At 35.3% G+C, this 16,436-nt stretch overlaps 1 protein-coding gene across 6 annotated transcripts in view; it reads left to right on the top strand.

Annotated features, from left to right (window-relative positions):
• AOPEP (aminopeptidase O (putative)) overlaps positions 1-16,436 on the top strand; it is a 190,006-nt gene that overhangs the window by 73,658 nt on the left and 99,912 nt on the right. For 4 of the 6 annotated variants that reach the window (XM_056514250.1, XM_056514249.1, XM_056514248.1 and 1 more), the window contains exons 7-10: positions 565-674; positions 5,457-5,559; positions 5,669-5,776; positions 12,061-12,104. In XM_056514250.1, coding sequence (XP_056370225.1) covers positions 565-674; positions 5,457-5,559; positions 5,669-5,776; positions 12,061-12,104 — 365 coding nt within the window. Of the gene's footprint in view, positions 1-564; positions 679-5,456; positions 5,560-5,668; positions 5,777-12,060; positions 12,105-16,436 lie in introns of those variants that run through there. The other 2 variants (XM_056514251.1, XM_056514253.1) reach the window with 2 other exon arrangements.

Below are 16,436 nucleotides of genomic sequence, written 5' to 3'. Positions count from 1 at the left end.
CCCAGTTTCCCGTCTATTCTTATAATAGAGAAACATATATTATAATTGTGTTCAAAATAATTATTTATTTGCTGGCAACCTGGCATCTATTTCATAAGTAGGAATCTCTGTTAATTTTACATAAAGGGGGAAAACACAACAGGGAGCTTTCATGAATATGACAGAAGTAGTAGGAAAGAGGAATGAAGCCAGGACACAGGGTAGCTCTTTGCTCTCAATTTGGGAAGAGTAAGGATGCAACCAAAACATCTATGCCACATATTTGTACTGTATATTCAGTTCATTTCTTGCCATTCCCTAAAGGCAAAGCAACATACCCATCTCTCTCCTCAGTCAGAACTATTTAACTGACTATTGATTTGATGTGCACAGTGAAGCTTTTGTTTCTCGTAGTGCTGCTGTTATCTCTCATAGCAGCAACTGTTATTTTTTTATCATGGATATTGGTACTGTTTCGTGCCTCTTCTGCACATTAAAGAGAAACAAACCAAGTTTCTTGTTATGCAAATTACTATTGTGTTTTGGGAAACAGCGATCAGTGATCTGTGCTTTTTGTTTACTAAGCAGCTGTCACATGATGAAATAAAAGGGCAACAGGAATTGAAAGCTTTACTTCGCTGGCGCCGACTTAGAGACGAGGTGCAAAACTCTGAAGAAGAGCTGCAAGTTTTAAGGTAACAGTATGATAGCATCATCATCACTTTCGTATGTTCACTCTTTCCTGTTTTCCATTTTCTCCTTTCAAAAGATATACATCAGAATCATCTGATTAAATCCACTGCATTTCCTTATTTCCTTCTAATAAAAAAAGAAAATGCAAATTAAACTGACTGGGTTATACGTCTTGACTATAATGCAATTGCTTCTCCCTCTGTTATAGAAAGCTTTTAGAAACCATGGGATTTATTTTGATACGAAACATATCTAAGCAGTTTACAAGAGCTTCTATTCAGGGAAAAAATAAAAGACCATTTCCTGAAAAGTTCACTGTTAGAAGCCATAACAGAGTCATTTTCTGTGGCTGAAGACAAGCACATATACTAGTATCTAACTGCCAAGTGTCATGAAGCTTTAAAAAAACAAGGAAAAAGTGTAATATATAAAATATATAAACCCACTTTCTCATTTGAAGTTGCTAATATTTATATTTAAAATAGATTTTTGATCTTTAGGTATCAGATGCTAAACCGAAGGCTCCTTTGTAGATAGCTAGAGACAGTCTTCCTTTGCCAGTGATTAATAATCTGGGCTGTTCTGATTGGTGTGTTGGGAATTTTCCACAGTCTTTGATCTTGAATGTTTGTCTAGTTCAAGATTCACTGAGCATCTATGGCTTGTCTCCTCATGGTCTTCGACCAAGAATAATGAGTTTACTAATCCTAGTTTAAAATACCCATGATTTCTGACCAAATCATGGAAACACAGGGATGGATTTCAGACAGTTGTGTAGTCTATCCTCCTGCTCTGAAATAAAGGCAGTACACACATCCTAAGTGAGTTCTTACTAACATGTTCTTATCAGACTCCAATAAAACGTTTTCATAAGAGAGACAAACTGTATTGATGTCTCAATGTCTCAAGGTAGTCAGTGTTAACACTTAAAAATTGCTTCCTAATGCACAACTGAAATACTGTTTATTTCAAACAATACAGATTGTTGATTACTTTCTTTCACCAGGAGGAAGTGAAGAATAAATTGATACCCATCTTCTAGATTATCAACTTCTAAATGATTTTGGAAGACTGTTGCCTTTTCATTTATTCAAGGTCTTCCCTTCTTGTGTCTGCCCAGTAGAACCTAAAAGGCTCTGCTATATTTGGACACTCTAGAGCGTATTCACCAACATAAAAGTTCCCCTCCAAGGCCCCATGTAATCCAAAAGCATATCACCATCTGCATAACTGTAGTCTTGCATTGATCTCTTTTACTCTATATTTATTGATGAATTGTGTATCTATGTATAAGCAGAGTCAATGAAATTACACAGTTGTGTAAATGTTCATGTGTGTAATTTGACCATATTTATAAATGCAAAAGTAAGCTTAATCACTAATTGTTATACAGCTGCTGCCAACACAACTATCAATTTACATGCTGAGGTTTTTGTTTTAAATAAATTTTTTTTAATATGGCTTCTTGGGATATGATGCTTAACTGGATAAGTGTTTTCCCTTCTCAACACTATGGACTCACATTTGTTGTCTTTTGTGTGATTTATATAGCTGATACTTTTAATCAAATCATTTTTCAAAATCATTTTTCTAAGGGCCATAATCCTTTGTAGTTTGAAACTCAAGAATGTTTGAATTATTTTGAAAATGAAACTTAAGCTTTCTATTCATTTGCACATTTATTAGAGATAATAATAACAACTATTTTTTCTTACCTTTTGGATACTAGTATTCCTAGTGCTAATACAAAAGAGTGAAAAATTAATTTCTCATTTGAAAAATGTATCTTCAATAAACATTTCAGGCCAGGAACATGATGCCACTTTGTAACTGGCCATTTCTTCTCTGATATCTTTAGTTCCTTGTGATTGCATTTAAGGACTTCCTACTGATTTTAGTAAGATATAAATATTTTCTACTATTATTGTGGCATGGACATGAATAAGTTCTCTTGCATATTTACTGGGGCCTTTTTTCTTTTCTTCTTCCTTCTGAAAATATGACCTTGTGCTTTGCTCATGCTATCAATTTTTGATCCATGAAATGAATACCTATTTAGGCTGGGTGAAAGCCACTCAGCAAACTGATGATCAGCCTGATATTTCTTCTTATTTTGGGTACTTGGTATTATGTTATACTAAGTAGCATGTCATAAGCTATATGTGAAGAAAGAGGACAGGTTAGAAAGAAATTGGTAAGTGTCTTTTCACCATGCAGCAGCTCTGAAAAGTAGCACCAGCAAATCTTAATATTGAAGAGGAAGTTTGTGGCACTTCCATGCTCATACAGGATGAAACTTTCCACAGAATTTGAAACAAACCTGCAGGGATAAAAACACATGTGTAAAATGTCTTGGCACTCATTTTGTTGGTGATCATCAACATCAGCACTTTCCATCTCTCGTGTTAGGAAAGCAAAGAAGACCATTTTGTTCTGTGGAACATTTGACATTTGTTTCATCTCCTGGTCCTTATGGCTGAATGGCAGCTTGTGGTTGTTCATTAAGGCAAGCCAATGCTGATATCTAACTCTAAATTAGTCTCTGAGTTCCACTTGTCTCAGGTCCATTCTATCCTGAAGTAATGCTTCTGACTGCTCTGTAGCTGTTTTATTCTATCTGATAGGAGATGTTCTTTCAGATATCTCTTACAGTCTCTGCATAAGTTTTCATGACTACCTGTCTCATCAGAGCATTTAATTACCAAGTACATCCCAGTGCATTGTACTTTTACGAGTGCAATGGACTCATCTGCCAGTCAACAGAAAGCAGCATTTTCTACTTCCTTCAGAAATTTGCCAGTATCTGAAATGTGTCAGATAGCATCTTGAATATTTTGAGAAAGCTTGCCTTTAGCAATTATGCTAACAGCATAATTATGCTCAGCTTTATCTGCTAGGTTAGATGCAGCTTTTGTATGTCAATGTAACAAAATTTCAGTCTCTGTATATACATTGCTTTAAAATAGTGTTCTGAAGTACTGATAGCAGAGAACAGGGTTACGTTCTAAATAATTACACTTCTTTACAGATATTTTCAAGAATATATGCACAGCCTTTCCAGAGGAATGTGTGTCTATTTTCTGTATGGAATTCTTCACTACCATCGTCCAGACAAAATACTTTTTCTAGTCAGTCCTACGATCTACACAGGCACACAGTCAAATGAGGAAGGAAGTATGGTTGCCTAATTTAGAATAATTGTGATTATGAGAGAGATTTCAATTTAGTGTGGATTCTGTAGCCTGTGCTCAAACTTCATTTTTCAAAGTCAAGAAAGGAATTAAGCAGTTTTTGCTTTTTATGCATGAAGAGAACGATGAAAAGTCATGTATGGAATGTCAGCAGGTCTTCCTTCCAGGAGACTGATCCAGAAGGGAAATAGCTGGATTTCTGCTTTCTTATAATGGGTCTACAATGTTTACACAGTCTGAAAGAACTGGAGTTGCCATAGAATAAGAAAACAGTTACTGGTATTTTTCTTTCAGTGTTGAGGGAAGATCTTATAGGAAAGATACTTATGAATGATAACATGGAATAGGACTATGTTAGAAACACAGTGTAAAATTCAATCTGTTTCTTTTCTCTCTAGTTTATTTCAAACAGTTACATTTCATGAAAATTTTGTGTAGAGTGGATTTCATGTGCATAGGCAATAATAATAATAATAATAATAATAATAATAATAATAATAATAATAATAATAATGTTGTGTAAAAAAAACCCAGTTTAGAACTCTGGATGAAACTGTAATAAAAAACTGTGACACAGATATAAAAATTTCTTCAAGGGAGACACAGATACGGAAAAAAATTTTATCACAAGGGTTAGCTCCTGAAATTACTCCTGCATGAGCGGTGTGGTTTGAAGAATCTTCCATTGCTGTGGCCCATATTTCCCCTATTCTGTAGAAATTAAGGGAAAGACATTTGGTTTCAAAGACCAGCTATTTCAAAATCCACATTTAGAATTGGAGAGGCTGTTTTAGTCATGGGGTTAGACTCCTAGGACAGGCACCTGTTCTCAGACTACTGTTAGCTGGGTTGTTTTCTGAATGAAAGAAATCTAGACGATCTTCAGTACCATGCCTGTGAAGGCACTTCTTACAAATGAAGAAAAAGTGTTTGCATAGCTTCTCTTTAGTTTCAGTCTGCCCTTTTTGGAGCCTTGAAGTCCTCCACACTTAACTGTTGTTGTGGCATACCAGATGTTGTATTACATTTTAAATCAGGCAGTAAGTAGTATTTATTTTCTAGACATTACTGTCTGTAAACCTCAAACCTGCATGCAAAATACTTCCTCTTTTAAAATTTGAGCTACTTTTCTTCCAACCCAAATGGAAAAATGAAAATCAGCACTTTCTGTAGCAGTGTTGCATGCAGATGAAGGAGGTTATTCTTGCAAGGAGAATCATGTAAGCTGTTAAGCCAAGTTCAGGTAAAAAAGAAGAGAAACTTCTAGTTGAAGATAGTGACTTCACTATCTTCGCCTTGACTTCTCCTTCCCCTTAAATTGTTCTATTTTTTTGTTTCTCTTTGTTCTTAATGTGTCTGCACTGGAGAATAACGTGCAACCTGGTGTCATGCTGGCTATAAAAAGACTACACCAACTTACTGATGAATTTTATTTAGAAGAAAGTTCACTTGTTTGACTCTCTAAGTCAATTAACATACTTATGGTGAAGACTAGTCACAGTGTCAAAATGCTTTCAACTATGAGAACCTGTAATGCATGACTTATTTCTTTACTTACTTATCCAAAGCTTAATTAGTATGTTTCCATTTTAGGCCCAAAAAGGAGAGCACAGGAGAACTGAGTGAGTCTGGAGCCTCTGTTGTCAAATACGGCCTTAAAGCAGAAAAAATCTTCATGCAAGTTCACTATTTAAAGGTGAGTGTTGTCAGCTGTTTTTTTAATTGAGATTGCTTTATGCATATGATAAAGACTTCAGTCTTCTGGATATCAAAAAATTCATAGCTTCTGCCTTAATTTTTTGCAGGGTTATTTTCTTTTACGATCTCTGGCAAGGACAATAGGAGAGGTCTCATACCTCGCATCTTTACGGAAATTTGTTGTTAAGTTCCATGGGCAGCTTGTCCTTTCTCAGGTACTGTGCTTGGGCTTGTTCTTTACCTTTTGGAAAAACAAACAACCCAAACTTTTGTATTGGCTATCTAAGTCATCACTTCTAGTTGTGATGTAAGGGGAGAGGCAATTGTATTTTGGCAATATAGGTAAAATTCCTACCTACTAGAGGGCAGACCATTTTTTTCACAGTGACAATTGAATGACATACTACTAGTATCTGACTATATAAACAATGAGGGATTTTATTTTAACATGGTACTTCAAAAGGCCAATGTTCATAGGTACTGATGTTCTCAAAGATAGGGTCATTTACCATAGTGGAATTATCATCTGTAATCTTTTAGCTTGTGGTTTTTGCTTGTGATCAGTCAAGTCTTTTCCCTGATTCCTCTCTGTTTCTGAAGGAGCAGAAATTATACTCCTGAAATTATTTTCTTTCTCTTTGCATGCTGTTTCATTCAATGCTTCTAATTTCACTCTATTTCTTATAAAGACAAAGCCAACTGGGGTTATAAGTAGAAATTTACTGCCTTTCTGTAAAAGTCATGTATCTACTGGCTCTAGTTTTGTTTTGACTTAGAAAACGATATAGCTCTCTGAGTCCAGAGTTCTAGGAATCCTGTCAATGGTGATGAATCCAGCTTGCACAAATAGCAGTGTAGTTTCTTGTTTCAGTAATGCTGTGAAAACAACAGTTCATGGGGGTGTCTGTGAACCAGGTCACTGAACTCATCATGGTAAAAAACAGACCTGGAACAAAACCCATGACACAACAAATATTTAGCATTGCTAGAAGAGCAGTGTGATGACAGTGAGGGGCAAGCAAAGAGAGAAGAGAAGAGAAGAGAAGAGAAGAGAAGAGAAGAGAAGAGAAGAGAAGAGAAGAGAAGAGAAGAGAAGAGAAGAGAAGAGAAGAGAAGAGAAGAGAAGAGAAGAGAAGAGAAGAGAAGAGAAGAGAAGAGAAGAGAAGAGAAGAGAAGAGAAGAGAAGAGAAGAGAAGAGAAGAGAAGAGAAGAGAAGAGAAGAGAAGAGGGTATGAGTGACTTTCTGAAACCAATTTCTTTGCTGAATTCTGTGTTACATTTGAAATCTTTGAGGATATTCAGGACAGTGAAAAATGTCTCCTTGAAACACTGAGTAAAGGCTTCTGATTTTGTGTAACCTGAGTCTAACACTTGCTGTTTCTTCCAGCCATGGTGATTTTTTCTTGCATGCATACTGTTTTGAATCTCACTCTTACGGGGTGAGATGTATGCCAAGGAATCTCACAAATAGCTTATGGACCTGTGATTTCTTTTGTATGTCAAGTCACCCAGAAGTTAGGAGCAGTAGCTCTTAACATAGCATTTCTGTCCCGTGGAGGAATGCTTAGGGTATTAAGGGAGTTAATGCTGCTGTTTCCTGTGCCATGCTGTTGAGACCTTAAGCAGTTACAGTTGGCATAGTGTGGAAAATGCCAGTGACTATATGAGCTTTGTCTACTTTAGGGTGTCCAAAATCATAAAAATTATGCTTCCCTATTACACAACTGGAAGAATTTTGAAAATTACAGAAGTCATGAGGCTACTAAGAACAAGAAAACCTCAGCATTTTAAGCTGATGGTAAGAAAGGTGGTCAGATTTTGGTAAGAAAACTTTAGCTTGTTGTTCCTGATTGACGTGGGGTGGGTTGTGTCAGTAGACGGAACGCTGCAAAATGTTCAGCAGACTGTACTGCTAGTCATAGCAGCCAGCTACTTTAGAGATTTCTCCTTTGTCTAACTATGAAATGCCAGTTTGTAGCTTACCAACTCCAATCTCCTAAGATTAAGTACTACACCCAGAAATATCCATTTTGGTTATTGGATAAAAAACTGCTCAGTGTTCTGTTACTGAGTTATTGAAGCAAAAGTTAAACTTTTGTTTCTTAGGCAACTTTTATTTGGATATGTGCAATATGTCATTAAGTATGTGCTTAATATATGTAATGAAAAAAAAAAAAAAAAAGATACTTTCCTTCATTTGGAAATACTACCTGATATGGTGGAGAAAGAGTTTTGTACATTAAAACTTCTGCTGTTTGCTTTTGTGCTTTTACCTTGTCTACGATCAGCCTAAATCCAGCTCCAAGTGAAGTTATTGGGAAGAGAACTTTATCATACTGGTTTTTGGTCACTGAAAAATGCGAATGTCATAGGGCTATATCCAATTAAAATGCATTTTCTGTCTTTGTAAGAAATATTTAAGATTGTGTTTTTGTTGGGGTCTGGTAGATATAGGTAGATAAGGAATCACAGCAGGAGTTGTAAATGCAGAAGCAATGAAGTCAGGTTAGTACAGACTTTCTTATTCAAGGTCCTTCTTAAACAAACATGCTGTCAGAGTTTAAATGAATAAAAGATTTAACATAAATATATGTGCAAATGGTTAGTTTAAATATTATAGTGGAATACTTTCACCTTGTCCAAAATAACTGTAAAAGTTCCCAGGTTTAGGAATTGTGGGAATGTGGGAAAGTAAAACGGTGAAAAATTGCCTATGTTATGAATACTAGTCTTGTTTTCAGCAGTGTTTGTAGTATTTTTCCTAGATGGAAGCTGCAGGTGCAAGGAAATTACTTCAGATGTGAAACATTAATCAGGTTGCCTTTTTCCTTCATTTTACTTGCATGCTCAGTAGATTTTTAATAGTAACTTTATTTTTGTTGAGTTAGCAACAGATGAGTAATGCAAATCTGGAATCTTTGAGAAGAGTAATGCAAATCTGGAATCTTTGAGAAGTATTTAAAAAATATTCAACTTTTCTTTTTATGAGAGAATTCACTTACTAATTGCTTTGAGTGAACTTTTAAAATAATGACTGGAGTGGTTTTGACTACAAACAAAAAGAAAGAAGTGCAAGTTGCTGGTACTCCTAACAGAGTAAAAGATGTTCCATTTCATCTTGAAATAAGAATACCTTGGAAACTGAATTGTTTGCAGACTTTAATTTTCATATGGTTCTATCTGTTATAATGCACAACAAATTGACTTTTGACTAATGCTAGAGAGAGGTTTCATCACCTGGGGCTTACACTGTTAAGCTGTCTGGCTAATGACTGCAGCCTGATAATAAAAGGTATAGTGGGGGAGTCTTGCTTACTGTAGATAGGAAGTTGTTGCCTGTGGAGGTAGGTGTACTCTGGGATTGTCACCAAAGGCCAGGAGGATGCCTAGGGAAGGAATTCCAAACAAACAGGAAATTATAAGGGTCCTCATTATTTGTTTTTCCCACCCAGAAGGGACAAATTAATATTTGCAGCTTAGTTATGTCATATACAAACTGCATATTTTTTAGGAATAATTTAACTTTGAGTGGATTATTTCTTCAAGCAACTGGATGTTAGTGTCGTTGAAGTTTGTTGCCAAGTGAATGTCCAAATGGACATTTGGATCTATCACTTTCAGTCATGACATCTCCACTGTTTTTATCCACCCCATTATATTCCAGTCAGAGAATTTAAACAAAAGTAGCTGTTGGTTGTAGAGTGCTTGTAATGTCTGGATTAGAGGTTTTAATATAAGTTGTCTTTTAATATTAAGTGTTCTTTATTTGATATCAATATGTGTGATTAGGCAGAAACTTGCTGGCCATTGCTCAAGACAAAAAATGGAGTAGTAATAAAACACCTTTTGGCATGAAAGAAAAGGTTTTGTAAAACCACATAGTTACTGCTTTAAGCAGCCTTCATTTCCAGTTACTTCTTTCCACCTACTTCTTTGCTTTTGACTCAGACACAGTACATCCATTAACAGTGCAAAGAAAATATCTCCTTGATGTCAAGTTCACAGTCTGTGAACCAGATTTGATCTGCCCAGCAGAAGCCCAGTGTTAAAACTGTGATTAAAGTTATTGGCTTCAGTCAGGACTATGGTGAGAGCAGATGAGAGTCACCAGGGGCTAGTAGATCCTTAACAAATGTGTTGAATTCATTTTTTCAATGGCTTTTTCAGCTTGGCCAAATGTCAATAGAATTGCGCAAACTACAGAATAACAGTTTCTTTGTAGAGAGAAAATTGTTTTCTAGCCTCAGAGTCTCTAGTCAGAGAAGAACAACAGGAGTATATAAGAAAGTGAGATTATTTATTAATATGAATATAAACCAGTTTGTTAATATTGCAGCACTGTGGTAGCATGTGGTTTCTAACTCATATATTCCTTATGCCTTCATTGAATTACTTCCAACAAACCCCAAACTATAATTTGCATTATGGTCTGATCAAGAATTTAGTTATGATTACCTTAGTCATCCACAAGTCTTTGCTTCAAAGTGTAAATAAGTAAAGCATCTTAAAGAAGCGGCATCAAATCTTAAAAATCTTCACATCATCCTCTGACTTTTCTCCTGGACACTTCTGAACCCTTTCATCTGTAGAGGAAGAAAAAGTAGCCTGAGAGTAAAAGTTCACTCCAGATGGTTAAAATGGCATAATTATAAACAGCTGGAAAGTCAGACCTATAGTGAGATGTGTCATGCAGACTTGATAACAGGCAAATGTTAAAAGCCATGCTGATATGAGGTAAGTGGTAATTTGCTTTCCTGCTGTGTTTTGGAGCATTGAAATATAAGTAGTTAAAATAAGGTATAATAGATTAGTGTGTGGAATGATGGTGCCTTTTTCTTAATAGATATTTGGAAAAAATGAAGACAGCTTTAATCACAAAGGAGATACTTAATTTCATAGTATAGTATCCAGATTATAAAACCATCCACTGTGTGATTGATTATGAAAAGTATGGAATCTAACAAGGGAAGCTAGCTGCATTGATGTATACAAAGTGCTAATGCTGTGAAGGATTATCGCTTCAGGTTTACTATTCACACGCTTTCGAAATAACTGTGATTATGATCTTTTCCTATTCTTTATTTGCATGTAAGATTACTGTGTATCTCCAGCACAACTTGCACAAGTGGAAGGAGACAGTAGTTCTATGTTTATATGCTTAATAATGTAATGTTTACATACTAAAAAGTAGTTGTATGCAATAAAGGGATTTTACACAACATCATCATCATGATGTCTGCAATACACTGTGACTGGGAAGTAAGGGCTCCTGTCACACTTATGATGGCATTCTTGCCACAGCGCACTGAGCCCACACCATTGTGTAATTTACGTTTTGTCACAAGTCAATTTTGCAGCCGCTGCAACACAACCTGAATATCACTTATAATCTAAAGAAGGAAGGCTTAACTGTGTTACCAGTTCAATTGTGCAATCAATCTTACTTTGATTCTCTAAAAATACTTCCATACTCAGACAGAGAAACAATATCTTTTCTTGACTGTAATGGCATGGTCCATAAAGAAAAGATTTCTGCCTTTTAGGAAACATTCTTCAAGACCTTAGATAGCAACAATTAACAATTGTTGTACAGTACAGTCAGCCTGTACTTATATACTGAAGTGGGGATCATTATTAGCCTATGAAACTTGTCTCCATAAAGATTAGTATTAATAAAGCAGATGCATTGGTTTTATGAAACATCATATAAATGAATAAATCATATTAATAAATCCTATTATTATGTGATTGTTCAAAGGAGTGTATTCTGTCAAAGTGTTTGTCATTAAAATTGGGTTGTGTAGAACACAGGGTGCCAGAGAACATTTTAGTGATGTCAGATGTAACTTTCTTAAGAAGCCTTATCGTACTGCTATAAGTAAGGATGATGGTAATGCTCTTACATTACATCATCTTTGTAAAACCATGGAAAAAATTCTTGCTACCTTTTATTTGAAGAATTTGCTTCTTGGGTGATGTGGTTATCAGCAATATTGCGAATTTTGTCATGGAATGAGGAATAGGTCTAATCAGGCATGTGCACTAAGGAAGAAAAAGCTTTATGTAGTTATGTAATTAAGGACAACGTGATAACAAGCACAGTGAAGACAGCATAAACACCCTTAAATTTGGTGTTTCTTAGCTTTTGTATGTAAATCTGCAGCCTTTAACAATTTTAAATATAGTTTGTGTGCATTATACATAAAGTAAAAGTAGGAACATGGAATGGTGTTAAAATAGTCAGCCGGCTTTTCAAGCTAATTTTCTTTCAATGTTGACGCTTCTTGCTTGGAAAGCAAAAGGGCTGGAAAACTGAAAATATAGTGTATATTGTATAAATAACAATATACCATTATGTTGTCATTATATCACCATAATAGTATATGAACTTTTTTCTTGGCATCCTGTTATGTGTAGTCTTTAATCTCTCACTAGCAGTGAAGATAGACGGTAATGGCTTTATAAACATACTAACTGTGCCGCTCTGTTAATTTTCCAGGATTTTCTTAGCATGCTGTTGGAAGACATTCCTAAACAAAAAGGGTAAGTAAGAACCAGGCTAGAAAAGCCAAGGAAATACGTAGAAATAAGATTTTAATATATGCTAGCCAGAAATACTGCTAGTCTGAAGATTCCCATTACATATTTACACAAAAAACCGCCTGCTGTGATTTTCCTATGCCATGCTCTCCCCAAATAGTGCCTTAACTTGCTTATTAGGTAAGAGCTGATGTCCTGTGTTCACTATGCAATCTGAAGTGCCAGGCATAGCTGCCTGCTCAAACTAACCTGTGATTCTTCTGCCAGCTGCTTTTGGCACATGGCACCCTACAGCAAGGATGCCAGAACTTTGCTGTGAATCTGGGACACCAGAGAAGATGGATTTTTTCAAGAAGCAGGGTACCATCCCTTCTCAGTCATACATTGTACTGCATGAGGAAAGATGGAAAACATGAATGGAAGTTGAGCGTTAATTAATTGCCTGTTATATCCTTCAAAATCCTGATGTGTGTGACTGTGACTGGTTGAAGATTATAGTCTTTAGCAGCACTTTGAGGCTGTCCCTACTTGTATTTTGATTTGTTCTGTGCTATTCTAGACTGTGCTATAAATACAGATTCCTTTGTAGTGGAGCTTTACATGTTGTAGTTTTTAAAAATATTCACTTGAAAAGTGAATATTTTGAAGGCCAGGATTGCAAATGTTCATAACTCTGTGTGAGTGCTTTGGATAAAAAAAAAAAGATGATATTCACAGAGGTGAAATATATTGAGTCTTTCAGTGAAACACTTCTGTTCCTTATGGTTGAGGAACAGAGAAGCTAGTTATCATTGAGAAAATATGTTTTGTTGTATCTCAGGTTCAGTTTGGGTGCTTTTACATTCTCCAGTGATGTAAAGGATAATATTTTCTATATATGATTCAATATCAATATAGTTTCTAGCCCAAATATAATGATGAATATTATATGGAATAGATGTGAAAGTGATATTTTATGGTATGATTATACACTGGAATGTTATAAAAATCTAATATTTTCCTTCCTTTTATTTTTTACTTCTGTTTCTCTGAACTCCAAACCCAGTGCAAAATGTTGTTGCATAAGCATCAATCTTTCTGCCTAAAAATCTCCTCAAACTTTCAATGAGACTAATGCAAAAGAAGCATGGCTTCATTTGTGATGCATCACATTCCAGAATGCATGAAAAAAATTTCAGCTATATGGTAATTAATTTTGCAGTCATATATATAGTGTATCTGAACTATCTACAGCCAAAATTACTTGGCAGATACCAGCAGCAATGCAAGGAATCTTGATATACAGAAGGCTTTTATTTCTTGTCTGCTGGGAGGATGTTTTTTTCATTCTTGAATGCATTCTGAGGCTAGTACAAAAATACTCACCTGAGGTAAAAGGAAAGGGAGGAAAGATAAAATAAATTCTTTTTAGAGATTGTCTACTGATGAGTGCTTTTTTGTAAAAAGTTTCATATAGGAATGAAGGGCATTTCAATATTAGAGCAAAAATACTTATTAGCACATAAAACTTCTTAGGCTTGTGGAGTTCTACCAAATAAAATTTAAATGTTTAAACTACATACTTCCAACTTAACAAATATTAAGCTCTAATACACTGAAGTTTGTAATGGAGGCTGGTCTTAATCATAAAAAAAAGAAGTAAAGACACATTTGTAGTAGGTAATCAAACCAAATCTTGCCCTAAGCTGTGACAATGGGGGTAAACTATGTAGCTAGTAATAGAGCTTGGCTTATGGGAGATTTTTGTCATGAGAATACAGTGAACATTGGCAGAAAACTATCATGAAACAATGGGGAAATTTTCTGTAGTTATTACACTGTAGTAATGTAACTTTAGCTTTCTACTATTGGATACTCCAAGTACATATTCCTTTAGTTTTTATTCAAAAGACATTTTTTTTTAGTACATTCCTAGTGATGAGTCGCTCCAAGATCCACATGTAAATTTTTATTGATTTTTGCTGCCTTCTGTACTTGAAGGAGTTTTATGCCTACTTTATAGAGCTACTTTATTTCCTTCTCTGACTCAATTATACTGGCATGTTAGCTGCAGGAATCCATGCTGTGAGGCAGGATCCTTCTGTTTCTGCACTGCAGCTGAATACTGACCACAGATAAGCTGAGCAGTACCTTCTGTATAACTTCTTAACTTGCCTTTAAGACTGATTATTTGTTTGAGTGAAGGACAAATGGAAAGAACAACAAACCAATATTGATCATTTATTGATCCTTCTCTGTTTACAAAGCCTTTTAAAATATTATATGCACGGCTAGAGCCTCACGTTATCTGGGCCTTTCTGTGAAAAATCGACAATATTTCCCACCTGCAACCGAGGCATTTTATTTACTCATATAATTTGAAACAAACCAAACTAAACAAATGAAACACTACGAAATACCCCACTTATGTGTCTGTATATCAGAGTGCACTAGATTTGGTAAAACTCCAGTGGCTCTGTTCTCCACAAGACTTGCTCCCATAGTCTTTGCTGCAAGTTGATCTTTTCCACGTCTGCCCAACACGTGAGCTGTGCAAAGAATCAGTGTTTACCCTGTAACAGAAGGTTTCACCAGTCTTAGATAAATCACAGTTGCTGCTTGTGCAGCTATTTATGACTGCAAAGTTTTTTTGAGCAGGTCAGTTCTGCTCTTATTTGTACTTCATTTCATTGAAGGAAGTAAACAAATCCACTAATAAGCTGTGATTTTAATAATACATGATATACAAAGGAAAGCTTGTGTTAATAACCCAGGTTCACTAACCACATTCCTTTAATATCTTCACAAATTGTAATTTGAGTGCTAAAATAATGCTGCAATTTCAAACTGCTTGGCTATATAGGTGGATCTCTTTCTTTCACATTTGCTTTCTTTGATTCACCTGCACATTGTTGTGAATGTGGTGATTTTGAATGAGACAAATGGCTGGTAGGCTCCTAACTATTGAAGAAAATAATAGTGAAAAATTATTCTCAGTGGTTTTGTTTCCTCATTTTTTTATGTTTAATAAGCCAAAATATATATATATATTGGATAAAATCCAAAGAAAATTTATCTGCAGGAAGATATGTCTAGTTGAGAGAATCACTAATCAGTCATTGTGTTTTGATTTGCTCTAATTGTGCCTCTATATTTAGCTGCAATAGATAACTTTGAAAATTACTGATGTGTATAAATGTGTCATGAAGCAAATATGCTTGTTTAAGTAATTTTACTTAAATTTTTACTGAAAATTAACTAATTTTCAGTATTAGTATTTTCAGTATTTCAAGTATTTGGATATGGCAGACTTTTCTATCTTCCTTTATTGTAAGAGAAAAGTTGCACACTTTCATGTTTTTTCCCCTTGATTTAGGCATTAAGTGGGTTTATGTTAAAGTTTGTAGGGTACCTTTGAGCTTGTGCAGTGAAAATTTAATGTATAGCCATCTTTTATAGGGCTTTAATGTTAGTATTTTACAGACTTGTTTTAAAATGTTGAATCTGAACTCTGTGTGTGTGATGTTAGGAGATCATTGCTAGGCTGATTTGGCTTATCATCTAAACAAATAGACAAGGGATGAGATAACTGATGTGATCACGTTCTAATTTTACAGTAGGGATCTGTTGAAAAAAGCAATTGAAGAAACTGGGTCCTGTAAGAGTTAGTGCTAGTGAACTCAACCCAGATCCCACTGTCCTGTACAGAACCTTAACCAGAAGGCCGTTCAGGAATTCACACAAACACCACGTTTAAGTCCTTACAGATGCTTAAGTACAACGTAAGCAGCTGGTAAATGCCCTTACTGAACTGTAGACTCTACAAATATCAGGCTTTCTGTTCTTTCTCCAGGACACTTGTTTTGACATGGCAGTCTGTTTGTGATAATTTTTTTAGGGTTATTTCACAGTCAAACAATTTAGCAGAAGCATTTCCAACATCTTTATAGTTCTTCAGCACTGACAATCTGAAGATTCAATGTAGATATTTTCAATACTCTGCTCATTACTAATTTTTTTTTTTAAATAGTGGATTTCTCTTAAACAAGTTGCTTTTTTTGATAGGTGCCAACAAGAATATCCTGAGTTTTAATTAAACAAAGTACTTGTGTGCAAGTACCAAGAAGACCGCATATGATCATATGATAGGTGTTTTTCTGAAACTGTGGATCCTACAGGCAGAGAAAAAGCAGTGTTACTGGTTTTGCCCATGAGAAAAATGACAAAGTTTCAGGAGAGACTGAGAAATTTTCTAGTGGTTTCTGCCTGGATTAGGGTGGTGTCAAACAGTGTGATTCCCCTCAGTGTCATAAGCTCATATCAAAGCCATTTTTAGAAATTAAATAGGAGGTATAT

Source organism: Oenanthe melanoleuca, chromosome Z (genome assembly GCF_029582105.1).
Source record: "Oenanthe melanoleuca isolate GR-GAL-2019-014 chromosome Z, OMel1.0, whole genome shotgun sequence".
Lineage (NCBI taxonomy): Eukaryota > Metazoa > Chordata > Aves > Passeriformes > Muscicapidae > Oenanthe > Oenanthe melanoleuca.
Note: the sequence above shows the minus strand (reverse complement) of the source record. Positions and strands in the feature narration are given on the sequence as shown.